Raw genomic sequence first — 21,493 nt, forward strand, 5'->3', positions numbered from 1 at the left:
GGATTTATTACTTCATCATATTATTAAAAGAGGAAAATATTACTGTTCCACAATCAGAAATCGAAGATAAGTCTTATAAATGCCACATGCCAAAAACATTATTAATTTGAACATTTCCCCTGTATTAATAAAAGCTACAGCCCTGATCACAGTGTTCTTTGCAAGTCCCACAGCAATTTAATAATAGTACATTTGTCAATACAGCGTCCTATATGCTGTAATATGCATTAGAATATTCTATACAGATCCTTCAAGGATTTCAGATAATCTCTTCAGTCTTTCCTGAAGCTATAAAAGGATCAAGTGAATAGTGCCTGAGCCTTTTGCTACCACACAGATTAAGAAGCATTTTGTGGTCAATTCACACACCCATTTTGCATCTCACTTCTCTTTAAGGATCAGGAAGCAAATAACCACTTCTACAATGTGCTTTGAGATCTCTGGAGGAAGGTTGCCATTTCTGTTCAGTATTTTTACTAATCTGCTTACATGCTGTTACTAGCTATAACAATTCATAGCAGAGGTGATTGCATTTCAGTGATCCCAGATGGAAAGTATGATTTAAACATCAGTCTCGCTATTAAACTCCTCAATTAGACCTACAAAAATCAAGTAATAAAATTAACTGGATGAACTAATAGCAGTGTATCATTACATGATCTTGTCATATGTACCAGTACTTACCATGGAGAGAGAAACGGAGCACCCGTACTAAGCCCGTTTGAGCAATACCACCTGCTGGCACACTTTTGTTGTTTGGCACATTGCTGTTCGCACAGCTACAGAGTGAGACTACCCTGTGGGTTCAGCAAATATGGGATTAGTTGTGATCAGAAGGTAGGGGAGAATCAGGATAAAGACTGATTTATAACAGGTGAGTACATTAGCACATACCTAATTTACACAAATTGGTTGATTTGACAGTACTTCAAAACAACTTTAAGCAGGGGATATTAATGAAGTTAATCTGCCATTGACATCACAGGTGCATAGTTCTTTTTTAAAAAAGAACAAGTTCTCCTGGATAATGTGACACTGTCATCTGCCTGCTGGTCACCTGCTCCAGTCAGCTTACACCTGCAGGCTGTGAGCCTGTGTCCACAGCACGTTATGCTGCCGACGTGGAGACAAACATCACTATACCGGGAACTAAAATGAGAAATACAATCTCCCCAGAACGCCACTGCTACCAAGGATGACTATCAGAAACTTGGGAGGAAGGTCAGGGCTTCTACTGAGAAAAGAAACTGGATTATCCTCCGTGCAATAGACTGCTAATAAGGATGTGGGCAGTGGCAGCCTGTATTGTGCTGCCAATGCCCTAGGAGTTTCAAGGGACACTTCTGTCACTCAGACTGTCAGTCCAAGCACTTCCACAAGTCCAAAAATCATGTTTAAAATCAGATTTGTTAGAATGAGGCAGTACAATGTAACATCCTCATGCAAGGGCAAGTATCTGTGCCTTCTAACTTTCACTTTGTAATGATCCTGAATATTTTGCTATTAGCTCTGTATTTTGAAACATATACAAGCCTGCTAATAAGATTTCATTAAACAATATGCAATCTTAATCAGAGGTCATTACCATCATTATATATAATTACCCAGTTTGAAACTTAGAATTTTACAGATAAGGTATTCACAGGAAAAAATGTTTCACGCCTGTAGTAGGTTCTTTTGAAGAGATGAATAGACTTCAACAGCTTTGTGAAGGTAATGTATAGATGGGAAAGGGCAATGTCAAGTCAATAATGTTTTATATATCTCATTCATTAGAGTAAATAACCTTAATGCCTCCAACATATGCAGAAGCTTCAGTGAAGACATATTTACATCTGAGTACACAGGACAAAACTGTAGCTCTACCATTTGTCTCAAATGAAGAGGAGTCATACATATACACATAACGTTCTATGCAATGCAATTAACCCAGGTGATGCATTTATCTGACTCATGGCAGCTGTTTTTGTTTGGTTGTGGGGTGTTTTTTTTTGTTTTGTTTGTTTTGTTTTCTTAAACTTTAGTTCCCTAGGTAGAGTAACATTTTTGGCCCAAGGACTGACACTGCCACTCTACAGTCTATTTGGAAAGCTAAAAGCTTGGGTATCTCAGCAGGGAAAGTTCCTCCTAACTCGAAAGTGAAGATCTTAGAGGTGATTTAACACTGGAGGAGCTGGTTCATCTCTAGCCATGTATCCGAGTACCTCTAATTAAAACACTACATAATCAATAACGGTAAAAATACATTTCTTTGTGTTGATGTGCTGAGTAGTCTGCACTCAGTCAAAGTACTTCAGACTGTTTCCCAGTCATTAACCATAAGAAAATTTGTGCAAGAAAAAGAAAATTACCCAAATCTTTTCCCATCTTGGTCATCCCAGAATCAACACTGTTGGAAATGCCTCCAGAGTTTAATAATCCCCAAAAACTCATCACTAATTCTGCTTTTCTATTCCACTCCTCCCCAACGTGTCGTTCTCATTGCAGTCAGACAAGAAAGGATGGAGACTGATCGAAACTACTGGGCCAAACCTATCAAGTGCTGGTCCGGGGCACCAGAAATGTGCCAGCAAGCACTGTGGCCCCTGCACCTGGCACCTGTACAGCTCACCCCACAGAGCTGAGACAGGGCTGCTCCACACAGTACCTGATGGAGCAAAGGATGGCCAGAGTCTCACGTCACATTCTTCTTTACATTCTCACCACTACAAACACAGACTTTCAAGGCTGCATCAAGGCAAACTAAAATAAAAACTCTCAGCATTCACAGACATACCAAACACTAGGTTTTATTACTTTTCGAAGAGTGGTAGATATTCATTTCTTTAAGATTATGTGTTATAACAACTTTGGGGGAAAATCATCTTTGGCTGATAAACTACGTTTTTTTGCTTCTTAAATTTCTCCATCAGTCAAGTGGTGGTTTTGGTTTGTTTTAAAGGTCTCCTTTTTCACAGCTGCAGAATAAATGTATTTAAAGGCCTATGACAAGGCCATGACATGCTTTCCTTGCTTCCTGTACCTTACTTCCCCTAACATCTTCATGGCTAATAGGGATGCCAAGTACCATATATTGCTGTAGGTATATACCACTTCTGAAGGCACTTTTGTTTTTTTTTAATTATTATTTAGTTTTAAATAACAGCATTATGCCCTTTTTTTTTCAGTATTAAAAAGGACTTTCAAGAGCATCCGATACATTTGCTTTTACTGAGCATTCCAAGGGCATGAAAGTTCAGCTTCTCCCTTCACTAGGCCTTTCTACTGAGCAGTTCACAGACTGCCTTGAAGATCTGAAGGGCTTGAAAACCCTGCAGGACAGAGCCCCTGAGGACACCACTGTGCAAGGTTTACTGCCATGTGTTGATCGCTGTGGGTGCTATGAAATCCAGAAGTGCCCTTGGGATCCCACAAGCATTTTAATCTGCTCCTCTGCAACCATGTGCAATATAACATACAGACATCCTGCAGTTTACTTTATGTTCACATTCATCTCTTTTTCCCTCCCTTCCCCAGCTTTTTTCCACAATGAGCCGCTGGGAACAGCCAACTTTAGGAGTCCCCAGCCTTGTTCTGGCAATCAGCAGCACAAGGCACTCCTGGGAAAGCAATGCCAGCAGCAGCTCCCAGTTGCAGGCAAAGCTTCAAATCACTCTGAAGTGGTTTGAGTGCCACAGCTGCAATCCTGCCTGCTCCCAATTATACACACAAAAGTCCCAAAGGCCTCACTTGCACAAAAAAAGCCTGTGCTCTATGTTATTTTAAGTAAGTGTGTAGTCCAATTGATTTCAAAGAACCTACTCGCGTGCTGAGCTGGGCATATGCTTAAATACTTCCCTGAAATAGCGCCAGCTACTACCTCACCCGCACTGATTCCTTCACTGCCCACCTCCTCCCAAGGTGGCAGAGCAACATGGGGACAATGGCGTCCAAATGGATCGTTCCCAAAAATACTGTAACATCCTGATCCAAGCACGCACACAACCTGAAGCATGGCCTGGGAAAGATCCCACAGTTACAGTCTCTCTGCGTTTCCACATTAGGAACAGAGATAAGAATCTCACCCTGTGTTTGCCAAACACAGCATTTTCTCCCATAGCATCTTCACTGCCACTGAACGTCTGAATTTTAGTCTGGCACAAATGCACCTGCTAAAACCCTGCCATGTGCGCCTGCTCCAGAAACATTTTCAGTTAACCCTCACTTGGCTGGAGCAGCATGAGCATGTGCAACGTGCTGGATTGGACTCTGCTTCACTCCAGAGGAATTCAGGAGTAACAGCACTGAAAAAAAAATAAAAATAAAAATAAAAATAAAAATAAAAATAAAAATAAAAATAAAAATAAAAATAAAAATAAAAATAAAAATAAAAATAAAAATAAAAATAAAAATAAAAAATCTGGTCCACAGAGATAGTGGCAAAGTTCCACGCTATTTCATGCTACTATACACATGTTACATGCATATAAAAATATTACAAATAAATCAGTAAACTGTACGCTAAACAAGCCCTCTAAAGTGCAAAGAGAAACCTACCCTGCCTTTGTTTGGACTCATTATCTACTTGCCTTATACATTCTGAGGAGTTCAGAAGTCACCCAAGATAAATAGCTGATAATCATCTGATACCTTCATGTGATCTCCTCTCTGCAATTTGCATTGGCTTTGAGTTTCCAGATGAAGACATCTGACGAAATAGTGCTGGGATTAATTTTAGCCTCCTCCTGAAGATAGCACGCTGACTCCAGAATAAGGTTATAATACTTGACAGGGCAGAATATTTCCCTCTCCAACATCATCTGTTTCAGGTTTCACAGGGCAGAAATAAAGTGCACAAAAACAGTTCCAAGCAAGGAAGTGTTGTGAACTTAGGGAGCAGAGAAAGAATTAAAAATAGCATCATTCTTCCCAGTTTGCAAATCAGGTTACGCAGCCTGCACCTGCAGGGCAGCATGCACAGCACACAGCTGAACACAACAGCAGCTCTTTTAAATGAGACATTCACTAAAGCTTGTCAAAAGATGGCACACACAGAGTTTTGGTGTGTCGATAGAAGAAATTTCTCTGGTTTTTACTTCCAAGTACCTGCAGTAACAGACTAACTGCAGGAAGCTTTAGCTCCACGAGGAACAGAGGCATTCGTGCAGTCACAGGCTGGCATCCTTCAGTCCAAAGCATTACATGCTGTCCTTGCAGAACAGGGCGTCAGGCAATTCATTTTAGCATAGACTCCACAGGAGAGTTAACACAGCTTCAAGACTGTATTACCTTGATTTTTCACAGACACGTCTGGGAAGAACAGCATTAGAGAAAGCAGCCAAGCCTTTCTGCTTCTCAATCACATAAAGCAGCACAGTTCTGCCCTCTCATACACAGCAGCCTGCCTGTGGCTCCTTAACATGTTCACTTTGAGTCATGAAGCTTTCAAAAATGAGCTCATGCTGCACTAACTTTGTGTCCTCATCAGCCAAAATACTATCAGGTGTTTGTAAAGAGATTTTTTGGACTACTGTCAATGCATAAAAAAAAAAATCGACACTGTTAGCATGGTCGTATACCCTAACAATTTTAACTGAAGAAAAGAAGTGAGAAGTATTGACTGGCAAGGTTGCTCAGATCAGTTGAGCTGGGGAAGAGGACATTTCTGAGAGCATCCAAACTGCACTAGGAAGGAGAAGACTAAAAACTGAATTCTGGAACTGCCATGGAGCTGAGAAGAACAGGGCTTAGTACGTGCCAAGTCCGCAGCTCAAGGGGAGCAAGGGCAAGCTGTGGTAGCAGAAGAAATGAGGCTTCTTGCCCCTCACTGACACGGCACCCTGACCTCCTCCAGTCTGCTGCAAACCAACCCGCCAAGAAAACCCTTGCAACTTTTCCTCTCTGCCCCAGAAACAGCAATCAACTTATTTGTGTCTAATCCACACCCAGAGAGTGGCAGAACCATCTCCATTTCCACGGGCACATTGCCTTGGAAATACCTGTGTGGGAAGAAAGTGATTTTATACCTTTGGGGGGATCTCAAAATACTCGAGTGCCCAGTAAAAACTGTTAACTTACAGGATGTGTGGAAAAGTAAGATATTTGCTGTGCATATCACAAGACATATTTACAAGCAAATAAACTCAAGGGTGTGTACATATTTCTGTCCAGAAATATATATATATATTAAAAAAAAATCACGTTCTAATACTTAGATATTAGTAGAATGCATTGATATATTTTGCATGAACTACACCATAAATGAATTAAAGTTGAAGCTAACACAGACTGCAGCTATATTATTTGTTATATGGACTTTCTCTTGCCATGGTACGTGCTTGACTCTATTAGGCCATGACTGCTGGCATGTAAGTAGACTTTGGGGAATTATTTTTGAACCGCTGTGCTCTAATGAGACATTCCAACGGAGGCTACACTTTTTGGCACTAGAACGAGAATGAAGTGGGATGAAACCTGGGGCAAAAAGATACAAGAGCAGAAAAATATCCCAGCTCAACACAAGCAGATGAAAGTGCTGTCTGACCACCAACACTGCAAACAGGGGGAAAAGAAGCAGATGGATTCAGCAGATGAATTCAAGAGACAAATATGTCAATGGGCCGGGGGTCCTTGACACAATGACACCTGCCTTGGAAAGCTGGGGAAAACAAAGTAACAAGGAACAAAGAAAACAGGAGCCAGCCTCGCAGGCAGAGGTGAGCAAGACTGTTGGAGGGCATGGAAGCTGCCAGGGCAAGGAGATGAAAAAACTGTCACAACCAAACCCAGCAGAATCTGTGATTCAAGCACACACTAGCAGCAAAAGCAGATGGATAGCGTTACCCTAAAAACATCACATTTGGGCTGGCAAGGAGGGGTAGCCTTGCTCACCAGCTCAGGCAGCTCCCGACCCGTGGCTCCGATCAGCCTGGCAGTGCTGCGGTGGTATTCACAACCCTCCCAGCGCCAAGGCGGTGACATTCAGCATCACCTCGGCACCAGCAGCCCAGGGACCCCTCGCCAGGTGCCCAGAGCTGGGGACACGAGGGACAGCCGTGCTGGGGCTAGGCGGGCCCGGCGGCGCTCACAGCCCGTCTCCCCAACAGCTTCTCTCCTTCCCCCAGAGCCAGGGAAGCTGCGTACTGTAAGAGACGGCTGTGACATTTTAGGCCAGACCAAATAAAAGACCTTGCCTGTAATCCTAGACTTTTACAGTCAACAGCAGTTGTCTTCAGAAGCACCAGGATTTCGTCCATGACATTCAGCCGCCTCTGAGGTGAGGACTGCACCTGCTTCTGCAGAGACACCGAAGTCCAAATGCCCACGACCAAAAGCAGCACGTACACCTCTGAAAGCTGCTACATCCTGTTACATGCATTTTTATTTGTTTGTTTTTAAAGTTAATCTTTAAAATGGTTTTCAAAGAGCTTTAGATATTAAAACTTATTAAAAAAATGTGTATTTTTACAGACTGAAAAAGAAAATGAAGCGGTATCTGAGCAACAATATTCTGTCCTAAACAAATTTGCGAAATAGTAGCAGAAAAAATAAGGAGAAAGGCTGTAATCTTCTATTTTGTAAATAAAGCAAACAAAGTTAAAGGCAGATGAGTTCTTGAGTAGGGAACAGCGATCCAATTGCTACATGAAAGCACTTTTGCATATGCTGCAGAAGATTAAAAATATTAAACTGACGTGTCTCTGCTTTGTCTGCAGGACACAGTTTGTCTGGAAAGCCTCAAAAAGAAAAAGAACTGCAAGATTTACAAGAGGCCATTAAGAATTTAAGTTGTGTTATATTAATAGATGAATGCTGGCATGTTGATAACAATTGTGTGATTTGTTTCAGTGCATTAACAGAATACAAATTAAGATAGCTAACAAACCACCAAGCTAATATTCCCTCTTAATTTTATGCTTAGTATTCATCAAAATATAAGTTATGAAGGTTAAAGAATTTATCAAAAATGAGGAAAATATGCAACAGCTCTTACACAAAAGAACTGTCAAGCTATTCTTTCTCTAACCAATTAATCACATCAGGAGAACACGACAAGAGCTTTTAAGTTTTCAGCACTAGAGTCTCAGTATCAAATTCAATTAACTCTCCTGAGTTTCTGGTAGTAGGGCAGGACGTATGATTTTGCACAGTGTGGTGTAATCCTGTCCTATTGTTATACTAATTTTTTATTTTTTGAAAAAATGAGCCGGCAAGTAAACTATCAGTTTTCATGACATTTGTTTCCTATTACTCCTTGCAAAGTATTTCATCTCTCCTGAAGTTAGTACTGCATGGACAAACTTCAATTAAAACAAACTGGAAGACCTATAAATCAGAACTTGTTTTACATTCTCCACCTGAAGTTAAAAGTCCACTACTTTATTTCTGATCATAAATTATTTTTTATGACAAGCAAGACACAAATCTGAGAACTAAAACCTGAGCAGAATTTTAGTTGATTAAGAGCTGTCTCAGTAGAATTTGTCTGGATTTTCTTTAAAATTTGTGCAAATCCTGTAACTTAAGTTTTTCTAAATGCAATTTTTCCAAAGTGAAAAGTGCAAAAGCTGAAATGTTCATTTTTTTCCTTAATATTATGCCCAAATATTCCACAATTCTGAAAAAAATATATATATTTTCAAAGGATGAAATTAAGTCATGTAAAGCAGATAATTCACTTAGCAAAAACTCAGATTTTTCTAATCTATGTGCTCCGTCTTTTTAAATTATTTACAGGAAAGCATGTGCAGAATTCTGCTATGGACAAATAACAGAAAAAAATGTAATACTGACAGGATATATGCATATTTTATACATATACACACACAGGCATCTCACTAACAGAATTAGACTGATTCAATTACAGAATAAAAAGTTTTTGCAAACGGCCAATTCACTCCAACTTGTACTGAATGTTTGAAAGCCTCTTGTCATGAACGATACACAGACCAAGAATTCATCATGCAAATTCAATGAATAACTTCAAATGTATAACTTTTTTCCACACAAGCACTGTTTTTGCAGTGTGGATGAATAAAACTTCCTTTATCAAAAATTCAACTTGTTCATTTTTATCTGATCTCTGAATCAAGGCACACAAAGAAGGGAGAGAGGTTTCATATAACATCAACCTGTTACTGGTGCCAACCAAGTAACATCTCTTCAAAACCTCCAGGCATTTTACACATCACTTAACTGAGCCTCTGAACAAATAATTATTGATTTTAATTTGATCTCTCATAACATCTCTCTGAAACCATTTCTTCATCTGTGACTACCTGCTCTCAGACGAGTGAAAGTAGAATGCATGTATTTTTTTATTGGATAATTAAATTAAGCCTAAAAAATACCATCTGCTATCAAGCATCCTATAGTTAACATATTTATGGGTATGGTGTCATCAAAATTAACTATAACCTCACTAAATGTGAATTTTGATCTTTTTATTAACTAAGCTATCGAACGTGTTTGCCGAGCTCTTGACAAAAGGTCATTTCATTAGCAGCAAACTCTGGCTGCAAGAACACTTGACACAGTGTTGAATTGCTCCAGCTACTTGCCAAGATCCAGCTCCATGCCTTGGAGAGGATGGGGGGGGGGGGGGGCGGAAAGAAAAGCTTTTTGCCTAAATAGTTTTGCAGTAGATAAACTCCTCCTCCTCCGGACACCGTTCACATTTTTCTGCCCTGTGCAGGCTACCTGTCACCAGCATACTAAAAGTTCAGGACAAAAATATGACTACACTATAACATTGCACACAGCCAAATGGAGCACGAATACAGAAGCAAGAAGCTAAACCGTGCCAGTTCATTTAACCTTACACATTACGAGAAACCTTACACGTTGTCAATACAGTCTCTACGCACAAGCTGAGAGCGTATCTTTATATGACACAAACGCGTCCCAGTTTCTGTTAAATTGACAAACAAGACTGATGTGCCTACACAAACATGGCAAAGCAACTGCACTGGAAGTTGCAGGAGTGTAGGCAAGACAGAGATAGAAATACAGCCTGGACCTGGGAAGCTCCCTTCTCCTCAGATGCAGTGGTTTAGCACGGTTTTCTTTGATAACATACCCTAGGCAGCTATAGGAATCTTGGCTGCACTGCTAATGATGTTTCAAGATGTGCTTTCAAAGCATACTTTTCCCACTTGTTGAATTTGCACAGATGGCATCCTTATTTGCTAACCACGGACTGCAAGGCACAGCTTCCCAACCACGGAACTAAGCTGCAACATCCCCTCCTTAGCCCGAGATCTCACTTGGTGAGAAAGTAACCACACACTTCACGTGAGCCACTGCGTTCATGCTGTACCCACTGCTGTACGCCTGGCGTCCGCAGACAAGAGGCTGCTGTTTCTGAGCCATCCCCGCTACTTGTCAAGACCAGATTTCCGAACCTCCCTGCCAGGTGGTACAGTTCCTGTTCTGTACTCATTTAAGATCATTTTATTAACAACAATGCAACCAGGACTATAGGAAGCCCTACCTACAGAAGTGAGGGCTCGATCTAGAGGAGGTCTCCAAGATGCGCTGTTAAAAAAAAGAGAATTTTAACACTACCCAATTAGTAGATAAATGGGCTTTTGCTGCAGTTATCTTTCTCACCCAGCCCAGAGCACCCCTGCAGCGTGGCACCCCCAACCAACCGGGGAACTTTGAGAGGCTGCCCCAGGAGACTCCATCTTAGCACACCCAGGGATGCTCCAAGAGCACCCCAGTACCTGCCCTGGCATCTCATTCACCTAACCTGGATACAGCTCTGCCTCAAAGCAATACATACAATGAGGACGCCTCAAGTGCTTCCTTCAGCTAAAACTGATGAAACAATAACTTATTGGGATAATTCAGGTCATTATTTCAAGAGCCACTTTTTAAAGTGTCCACCAGTGGCTCAGTTTTCATTTTTGTTTTGAAAAGCTGTGCTTCGCAAAACATAGATTATAACATATATATACATGTAGGTGCACAAAAGCAAATTTAACCCTCAGCATCTGAGGAATGACAAGAGGAATTTGACAAGACTAAAATGCCCTCCATGGCAAAATCCAAAAGGTGCCCAGGGAGACCTGCCTACAAGAGAAGCTACTCTTACACTAAAAAATAAAATCTTAATTCCTTTGTGGCCTCAACAGCAGCTGTGCAAGTGTAGTACAAAAATAATACCGAAAAGAATTCAAGCAGAGGCACAAGCACAAGAAAGGCACTGTTCCATACAGAAATTCTCCTAATGATAGAAACCATCAAATGGAAACTGAAAAAGTTTGTTCATGTCACAGGAATCCAGATCTTGCAAACAGTACAATATCCTTCTAGTAGTATTCTTCTGTGAAACCTAGGTCTTACAACAAACAGTCCAATCCAATATTTCTCTACTGAAGCACCAAATAAAACGTTTACGTACCAAAGAAGACAAAGATGCTTTCTGCACTGAACAATAAGCACCCTCAATTTGCATTTAAAATTCTCTAAATATGAAGACAATTCCCAAAGCAATTAAACTTCATGTATTTTGATACTATTTTCTAAGCGAACAGAAAGAGTCTACACACGGGAAGGATGCCACATTCAACAAAAATATTGAGCTGACTTGAAAATAAGGATGATTGGATCTAACCAATGGGAATAAAGTGAATGATTCAATCACACAGATATTCAATAATACCTTGAAAGGGGAAAAACACATTAGGTATCTGAAGAAAAATGGTAAATCATTTTACTGTTAATAAATGTGGATACTAAATAAAACTTCAGTTTCTACAGACCGCCTTGATAAAGTGCATGCATGGTAATTTCCTTACAGAGAAGTCAGTGGTCCTCGCCAAATAATTACGAACAAGTGGTGTATCTTAGATGAGCCCTTTTGTGGTTAGTCTCCATCACAATTTGTTTGGTTTTTAAATTGTGAAGAGGTGCAAGACCTAAAACTTCTTGATTACAATTATAGGCATCGTACGGCGTTAATTGTGTAACTTACACACATGCTGTAATGCTGGCTTAAAGCACAATGACGGATAAAACCTGCAAACCAGCAGATCCTTTATTCAGTGATTTGTCTCCCCGTGTAGGTATAACCCTTCTAATTCAGGTTTGGATAGTATTTCCCTAACATTTTGTGGGCGTACAATATCAGTATCTACGAGCTGCTCAGAGAACGGAGGGCCTGATCCAAAATCCTCCAGCGAAGTTGGGTTCATCTCAAGCCGTGACTTGAGTGAGGTACAGTCACAACACCGAAGCTGGTGCTAGACAGTCCTGCAGAAACGGCTCCTTGCTGAACCCTGTCTGTGAGGCAATGCCCCGCAGCTCCAACCCACCCACGGGTGCCACAGAGCTCATCGCAGCCACACCAAGAGGCAGGAGGAGGGGGCAAGCAGCTGCTGCGAGCCGGGACCATCTTTGTTTCCCCAGCCCGCTGCTTTACGGTGCAGCATTGCTGCCTTGTTTCCCTGCCAGCAGGTTTCAAAATCCCCTGCTGTTGGCGCAGTCAATGAATGCCACTGCCCCTTCTCTAGTATGTTTCTTTTGTTTTAGGTTAAACTCTCTAACAAGAGGCAAAGTGTTTCGACAAGTTCATCGCTAGAGCTCAGTGATTCCAGATTCATCATAGTTAATTCACCACCACAGATATGAAGGTAATAAAAGACCTTGTAAACATCCCTCTGCTAAAATTACATCCACTTGATTTGAATCAATCTTGTGTCACGTACTCGGCTCTGGTGAGGCCGCACCTCGAGTACTGTGTTCAGTTTTGGGCCCCTTGCTACAAGAAGGACATGGACATGCTTGAGAGAGTCCAGAGAAGGGCAACGAAGCTGGTGAGGGGTCTGGAGAACAAGTCTTACGAGGAGCGGCTGAGGGAGCTGGGGTTGTTCAGCCTGGAGAAGAGGAGGCTCAGGGGACCTCATCGCTCTCTACAGTTACCTTAAAGGAGGCTGCAGCGAGGTGGGGATTGGTCTGTTCTCCTACGTGCCTGGTGACAGGACAAGGGGGAATAGGTTAAAGTTGCACCAGGGGAGGTTTAGGCTGGATATTAGGAAGAACTTCTTTACCGAAAGGGTTGTTAGGCATTGGAATGGGCTGCCCAGGGAGGTGGTTGAGTCGCCATCCCTGGAGGTCTTTAAAAGACGATTAGATGTAGAGCTTAGTGATATGGTTTAGTGGAGGACTTGTTAGTGTTAGGTCAGAGGTGGGACTAGGTGATCTCGGAGGTCTCTTCCAACCTAGATGGTTCTGTGATCTTCTGCATAAATGCTGCACTGGGCTTCCCCACACTAGACATCAGAGCCAGGCCTTAATCTCCAGTGCAGCTCTTTGACATGCAGAGATAACGATGACATCAAGAAGGAGTGTCAGAATCCAATTTATTATGAATTCTACATCTATAAATACTTTTGTCCAAAATGCATTTGAAGAACTTGAAGGGAAACCCGAGATCTTGTTTCAAACATTAGGACTTTGTCACTAGCAGCAAAGAGCTACAGCAAGTAAGCGGCTCCTTTGTTAAAAACCATGTGCACAGTCCGTTATATTTTTGACTAGTCACACCCTCTTTCTTTTTAAAAAGAAGATTTCTCAAAGTTGCCAATAGCTGTTTCAAATTTTCTTTGCTGAATAAGCCTCCCAGTTTCTATATTCAGAGCACAACTGATGCAGAAGTCTCTTAACACCCACTAAACTTGAATAATTTATGCTCTTACAGTCTTGTATGGCAAGATACAAAGTGACTTAATCATGAGGTATTCATAGCATTCTCCTCCACAGAAGTATGAAACTCTGTGAAAAATATTCCGATACAAGTCCTCAGGCAGTGCGTTCCATGTACAAGATTGACTTGATTTCCTATTAAATATTCAGAGCCACAGACAAATCTAATACTTTTGTTTTTCTACCAATCTCTACCTGGGCAGTTGGACAATTCATTATTAAGCACAATTCATTTCCAGATTAAGCAGAGAAAACAAGGTAGGTTGGTTAATATTAAATGCGTCTGCATGGTTTCTATGGTGTCTCGTGAAACTTTTTAACCCTGATTCAAACATAAAACTGTTTTCTTTTACGGCTTCTGTGTTTAGCAATAAAACAGGTCACATCTACGTCATGGTTCCGCTTCACTGCAGGGATACTACTTTCTGAAAAGGAAAACATGTCATGATAGCAGCATTCACTTTTATTTAAGCTTTTTCTGCTTCATTTTTATCCTGCTTTTATTTTTGACAACTACAAAAGAAAGCAAATCTGTCCCTTATGCCCCAAGACACAGTCCTCTGCGACAGTTTCATAAGACAACCACAAGTAATCCCATCTTTGGGTGCTCTGCTGACTTTTGGTTTTGGTCAGAGGTTTTCCAAAAGACTAGCAGGTGCTAGTACAACACCAATGATTTTCTGTGATGACAAGTTGTCTTTGAATAAACTCCCTATAAAGATATTTGGTTCCTTTAAGCATTTTAAAGGTTTATGAAAATGAAAGGAGATTAAAAACATGTATGTAATTGCTGGTTACATAAGTAGTTTTCGAAAGCTTGCTGAGTTTAATGGTATCTCGGTGGAACAAAAGGAAGCAATATACCATTCACAATTACCAAAAAAAATTGTCAAAATATTTTCTCATGAGTGGCTTTTTCCCCCTCTCCAAGTTAAGAGTTGTTTCATATGCCTTATAAACGGCCTCTTTTAAAATACAAGAACATTTGTGATACTGACACCAAAGTGTCCCCCCAGTAAAACACACCCGAATCCTGACAATAACTCTCCATACACATCCAAGACCGTGCAGCTCAGTGGAGAAGACGCTGTACCGAGAGGCAGGGGACACGGACATAACAGCTTATATCCTGCGTCAGGGCGGAGGTTCTCTCTAGTCCATTTCGTGGCAGCAGCAAGCACCAGGAGAGCGATAGGGGGACCGCGGGTGCACGAACTGTCAGCCTCGCAGCGCCCAGCAATGGGCAGCTCATCATCTCCCTCAGCAGCTGTGTGTCTTCACATTTAACAGCCACTGACAGATCTGCTGCAACCTACCACTAAGTGCTGCGACCAGCAACAGCTCACTTGGCTTTCTGTCTCCTCCTTCCCTCCCCCTACTCTCTCTTTCACCTGTCCTGTTTAAAAACTTACCTTTTTAAGGCAAGGAGCACCTCTTACACTGTTGCAATACCTAGTTCAGCGCAGCCTTAATCTTAGCTAAGGCCTCCAAACCTATGACCTCTGGTAATACTTACGTGCAAAGAGAATAAGGGACCGGATGGATATGCTACCATAAGGCAGTAATTTCCTGGCAAGTACTCAAGGTTTACCACAAAAGTCATTGGTCTGGCCTAAATAGTGAAGTTAAGCTTTTTTTTTTTCCCCTTTTTCTTTTTTTTCCAGAAAAAAACAATATCCAGATGCAAGGCTATTTATATTTCAGTTCTCAGCTAATATCCTGACTTTGTGGTTTTTCAACACATTTTAGTATTTCCCTTTCCCTGTGACATCTGGCAGCACATCTTCAATACTCCTTTGGAGTAGATACGGCTGTCGGTATTCAGGTCGGTGTCTGGACTATAATCATGTTGATTAGGTCTTCACTCTGAGCTGCTCCAGCAGTTACCCTGAAACTATTTGCACAAAAGGAAGCAAAAGCAAGAGAATTTGGCTTCAAACACATAAGTACTTGCCAGGCAAAAAATTTAAGGATTGACACCTAAACGAGTAAAATCATTCACTTGACAATATCTCATTGAAAGCAGAGTCATCTACGCTTTTACAAGTGGAATTTTTTTTTTTTCCAAAAAACAGCACTAATTTGCTGAATTCAGTTATACTACCCACTATTTTGGAATAAAGTAAGTCTTAGTCTTATTTTTAGCACCTGCTGCACTACAAAATAACATCTTCAACAAAAAACTCCTCTGCTCATCCAAAAGACCTTTCTCCTTCCATGCAATAAAGCCAATAGCAACTAGCTGTTATCTTACTCTGAGCCAAGACCATACTACACAAGTAATGCTGTAGATTCTACACGAAAAGATAACCAAATCCTCCTCTTCTGAAGAAAGGAACAGAAGTGCGTGATGCGACACATCCAGGCTTCCAGATCAAGGTGGTACAAAGGGCGCTTTTGGGGAAGCTGAAAGCAGCACAAGGTCCTGGAAAACCCCTGGAATTATTAACCACCTGTTTACAAAGCAACAGCACTTCTGTGTGACCCAGTTACAGACCTGTCAGCAGTGGATTTACTCAGTAGCAATACATGTGGAATAATTATACCTATCGCATCATCAGAAATTCTCCCCTAATTATTTCTAGTAATAATTTTTACAACTTAGAATGCAACAAAAATAGCAAAGGACATTCTTACAGTTCTTCTTACCAATTTTCCCTGCGTGAATTTTCACAGTTCAATGAAAAACTACAGTCAAAGCAAATATGAGCTGGGGCTGAACATTGTTACATAAACGTGACCTTGAAAGCAGTGAGCTGAAAGGAAGTTGTGTTATTTATTCAGTTTTATTGGGATGTGTTTATATGAAAATATCTATATATCCTAACTATATTAGCAATGAACCATCAAGAGACACCCATTGTGAAAAGATTATGTTTAAGCAGGAGATAATTGTCCTCCATGCAACCCTTTTTGGGAACAGAAAGTCCAGACCCCAAGCAGCCTCACTACCATTTTTGTAAGGTTTCCGTGCATGCGTATTTCTGTAATAATGGTGAATACACCTCATACTTTCAAAACCATCTAAAGACAAATTATGAAGAAAAAAAGAAGAAACATGTTCTGCTCCCTGCCCAAAAGCAGCTGGGTTGGTGTGAGAAGGTCCCAGCCACTGGCAGTGTGTTCTGCTAAATGCAACAGCACATTCTTGAAGCATCAAGAATCCAGAACAACAGAGGAACTCACAAAACGGAACACACTGATTCCTGTTACTATTAAAATATCTAAGCAATTTGAGAGGTTTTAGCCTGGGGTGAGATACATGCACTTTCTTCCAATTAAAAAATAATTTTAACCTATGGTAGTCAGCTCAAGCTCCCAGATAAAGCAGCATTCAGTCCAGAGGGTCCTACTAGGGGATTTCACTCGCTGACCACCCCAAAAGAGGGCTGGTGCTTTACTACCACTTGCCGCTGAGCTGTTATAACCCACCCAGTGTGACGCAAAGCTACGACCTTTCCAGCTCTCATCTGAATGGATGCAGTCCCAAGCAGACACACGGGTCCTGCAACATCCTTTGACAAAACCAGCTGCATGCCCAGAGCACACCACTGGTACCGCACGACTGTTTGCTGTAGGACCACATCCCAAAGCCCTCACCCTAATTTGTAAGCCTCTATACAGGCGTGACCTGTGAGTCTCAGATAACACCTCACCAGCCATGGTTTTCTAGGCTATAAGAGACAGAAAACAGAGAAATTAAGCAAATCCAGCTCAGTGGCTGTGGGCGCTCTCAGTGTTTCCTTATCGGCAGATCTCCCTTGCTGAAGATTCCTCCAAGTGCTGCTGGCTTCACCAGGCACACACTGAAACGCAGCTCATCTCCCGTCAAGTGCCAGGCTTTCTGATCCCTTTCAGACAAGGTATCAGAAGGAGTAAGGAGGAAAGTAACAGGAAAGAAATAACTAAATCAGGATGAGATCCAAACGCTGCCAAAATCAATAGGAGCTGCTATATTAACTTCAGTGGGCTTTTGATGTAGCAGAGAAGTCACATAGACTGAATGCCGAGCACATTGATTTGTTAGATGCTCAGATAGCATGGTGAATGATGCCTTGGGCAGAAACTAGAGATTAGTGATCTTGACTCATTATGGCTTTCATATATTATACATCACACACACACACACACACAGATTTTTCTAAATAGTATTGAAAAGAGAAAACATCAGAATAAAGGCATTCTGTATTACCTTATTAAGCATGTCAAAAAATACTCAAGAGAAAATATCACCCTTTATCTCCACTTCTGCCTCCAATATTAAATGTTCCTATTATTTTTTAAATAGTAATAGACTGGCAAAAACATAGAACAATTGTGACTTTTACATTGAAAACATTCACTAGCAACAATTACTTCTTGTCAAACTGCAAAAACATCATGAAATTGAGTCTAATTTTGAATGCACACAGAAGCACAATAAATCTGTTTTTCAAGTTCTAATTCAGTTATCTTAGCAAGCACTTATTCCTATTGGGTATTTAAAAAATATTTTTTTCAGACGGTAAGGAAAAACAGGACTACAATAATAGAACCATTAAAACTATTTCTACAGTTCCTAAAAGGGATTTTTCAAATAGAGCATGGTAATAATGGAAGAAAAATAAACCAGTCATTACAGATCTTTGTCAAGAAATCCAGGCAGCAGTGGCTACACATCATTATTATTGTCAGTACTACTTCGTCCTCCTGCTTTGTCTCATGTGTTATTACTGATTTTACCAGACTCATTTTAACTCTCCCCTAAATTTCTCTTGCTCAGAATAAACAAAAAAGAGAAGTTCAAAGCTGACGAGCTTTGGCCTCCACCAGAAGGACTAATTTTGCCTATGGAAAACACAGTGGCACTGGTTTTGCTATTATCGTTTGCATCCTTCTCAGGACTGGGCTGCTTCTTGTGCTGAAGACCAAGTACAGGTACAGTGGTGACGATGCACAGAAGAGGAATAGCACTACGATTTAGATAATGCTGCCAGTTAAGCTAATAAACCATCCCACATCGTGACCTTTTCCTTTTTAGAAACCATTTAGTGAGACAGGTGGTCCTGTTAACACTTCTGCTACTGCAGACGCTAATTCTGTTGCCGCTGCTCACTTGAAGCAGCAAGCCTGGACTGTCTAAATAGTCTTCTGGAGTCTGACTAACCCTTCTCCATCTCAAAGACTGATACCAACTTATGAAAATCACTGCTTGCCCCGTTAAAACTTTGCTCTTCTGAATAATTTATAAGTCCCATTCATCAATTTTCACATTCTTAAAACACCCACAGCAGTGTCGCATGTGAAGTGCCTGATTCACCAGATCGTTTCCTTGTGAATCACTCCTGTCTTCAGAGGATACAGCAGCAGCAAACTCCCAACACAAATTTTCAGTTTGCACTTGTGAGTAGACTTGTAGCTGCCAGTAAGCTTCCGACGACACCTGGGGAAACTGGCCCTCCATCAGTCTCCTCCCTGACAGCTCAGCGCAGGCTGCTGCACGCTGCATCGCTCATCATCCCAGCGCCTGCGTTCTCTGCAATTACCCTGAGCTGCTCCAAAATCAGCGGATTCCTGTGCTGTTATTCCAAACTGTTCATGCACATATAGATCTAGATAACCATAGCGTACAATGGGCGATTCTATTACTATTTTTGTCCTACAGCTGTGGAAAAAGAAGAGACAGGAAATACTACTTCTGTAACAGCGCCAGCTTGTCCCCCCAGCATAGAACGGATTTTGCACATTAAATCCTCCTGTTACATACAAAGCTGCAGGTTCAACTAGGAAAGCCAGAACAGAAAAGACTACATATGCACATGCTATTTTATGAAGTTTGTAATAGAATGGCAAATATTACATCTCCTGGTATTTGAATTATATGGCCTCAGAGACGCAGCCAAAGTAACTACTTGCATTTAAACCTCCCAGAAATTTGGGAAATCTAAGAAGTGAAAACTATTCCAAAATCCAAAAGTTGTACTACTGTCCCCCATGTGCTCTTCAAGGTAGGATTAATCCAGCAAAATGACATTGTAATTTCTTGCCATCTGAATCGCACCAACACTTTGCACTGAGGTACAGCTTCTCCTATACTAAATAGTCCACAGTCACTCAGCTGCACTTGTCCTATAATCGCCACATATCTTCTGAAAAGCAAATCACACCACTTGTTTAGCTCATCAGACCACCAGCAGCCACAGGCTATATGGTCTGCTCCACGCACACTCCCCTTTTAATTGCAATACTTTGGACATTAGAAGCTCTTCCTGCAGAGGAAATCAATTATAAAGTAAATCTAATATTCAGATCAGCCTATATTAGAAGGTATCTTCCTATATGGTATTTCCAGATTACATCTTAGCATGGCTGACTGAGTCACCACTTAAGCATTCTCACTAAATCAAAAATTAAACAAAGCAAATCAGTCAATTAACATGGCTGCTTCTTGCTCTGTGCACATATAATCTTTTCAAGTCCAGTCCTTAACTTAATTTGGGGCAGGGAGAGCGCAGTATCTAGGAAGAAGCATTCACCTTGCAGAGCCGGCTCCACTGCTATAGTACAGCATGTCCAGCTTAATGTTTGAAACCGCTGATCCGCTAATGCAATCGCAGCCAGCCACAGGTCAGCCTGAAGGCCGTTCCTTTCCATCAGAGAGACCACCAAATACCGCACAACATAATTACCACTAACAACCAAAATTCAATGCTCCACTTCACTCTTTCAAGACACCAAAGACATTTTCTCTCCCAAACCTCTGCCAAGCATGGAAAACACACTGGGAATCTACTCGTTTATCCGCTTATTTGACAAACTGGCTACACTCACTGCTGTAACAGAAGGAAGATGCGAATTACTTTGATCCTCAGACACAGAATTAAATAGCTCACCAATTATACATGTTGCACAGTTTTCAGCACATGCAACGTAAGGTAAGGAAAGGGAAGGCTGGGTTAGGTGCATTATGAAGTATCTTGCCCTTGAGAAATACCTTCTAGGTCTTCACTGCAATGCCTGCCTTTATCCTTGTGCAGAGATGTGAAATTCCATCAAGTATATGATTTATGTTGCCTCTCTCCAGTTACAAAAAGAGTTTTAATTATTATCATTTTCTTCTTTCTAAAGCATTAAGAAGGCTTTTAGAAACTTCTTTTAGTATAGAAGCCAAAATGCCCAAGCCACTGCCCACCACACATTTGTGGTTATGGGGAGGCCTGTGCCAGCCAGTACTTGTAAAAGAGGGAAGTAATTCATAGCACATATAACACTAAGACACTTTCCTTCAATACAATGGCCATGCTACCTCAGACCAAAGCTATACCTAGTATCCAGCTCCTGAAGTACCTGGAAAACAGCCACGTTCAATGTTTCGTACTTCCCTTGTAGCTCAAATGAGGAAAAATTGCATGCAACTGAAGAGAGCAAATATTCCCGTTCCTCAGTACCAAAGACAAAAGCGTTTCTCCTACTTACACAGAAATGGTTGCACATTTACTTCCCAATTCAAAACATGCTCTGCTTTAATTCCCCATTCCCTCTTTACATACACATTCTACCGGGGGGGGGGGGGGGGGGGGGGGGGAGGGGGGGAAGAAAAGAACTAGCGATGAAACAAGCTCTAGTCTCATTAAAGTCAGCACAGGAGCTTTGCAATAGATTTAAGTGGGATTAGAGCATTTATCTAGATTAACAATGCTTAATAGCACAGCTACCAAACAGATTATATTCTTGTATACAGCAGAAGTTATGACTATATTTTTGGTGACTGGTCTCATTTTTTCCCTTCCCAACACTTCTACCCTACCAGCGTCTGCAGTGTCTG

The 21,493-nt window shown here is 41.2% G+C and overlaps 1 protein-coding gene across 10 annotated transcripts in view; it reads right to left on the bottom strand.

Annotated features, from left to right (window-relative positions):
- Positions 1-21,493, bottom strand: part of FGF13 (fibroblast growth factor 13) — a 297,718-nt gene that overhangs the window by 186,489 nt on the left and 89,736 nt on the right. For 2 of the 10 annotated variants that reach the window (XM_083796733.1, XM_083796728.1), the window contains exon 1: positions 685-13,003. The exons of 4 other annotated variants lie outside the window; for them this stretch is intronic. In XM_083796733.1, coding sequence (XP_083652859.1) covers positions 685-687 — 3 coding nt within the window. In that variant the 5' untranslated portion in view covers positions 688-13,003. Of the gene's footprint in view, positions 1-684; positions 21,232-21,493 lie in introns of those variants that run through there. 4 more of the 10 variants (XM_083796739.1, XM_083796738.1, XM_083796737.1 and 1 more) reach the window with 3 other exon arrangements.

The sequence above is a fragment of the Anser anser genome (assembly GCF_964211835.1).
Source record: "Anser anser genome assembly, chromosome: 13".
Lineage (NCBI taxonomy): Eukaryota > Metazoa > Chordata > Aves > Anseriformes > Anatidae > Anser > Anser anser.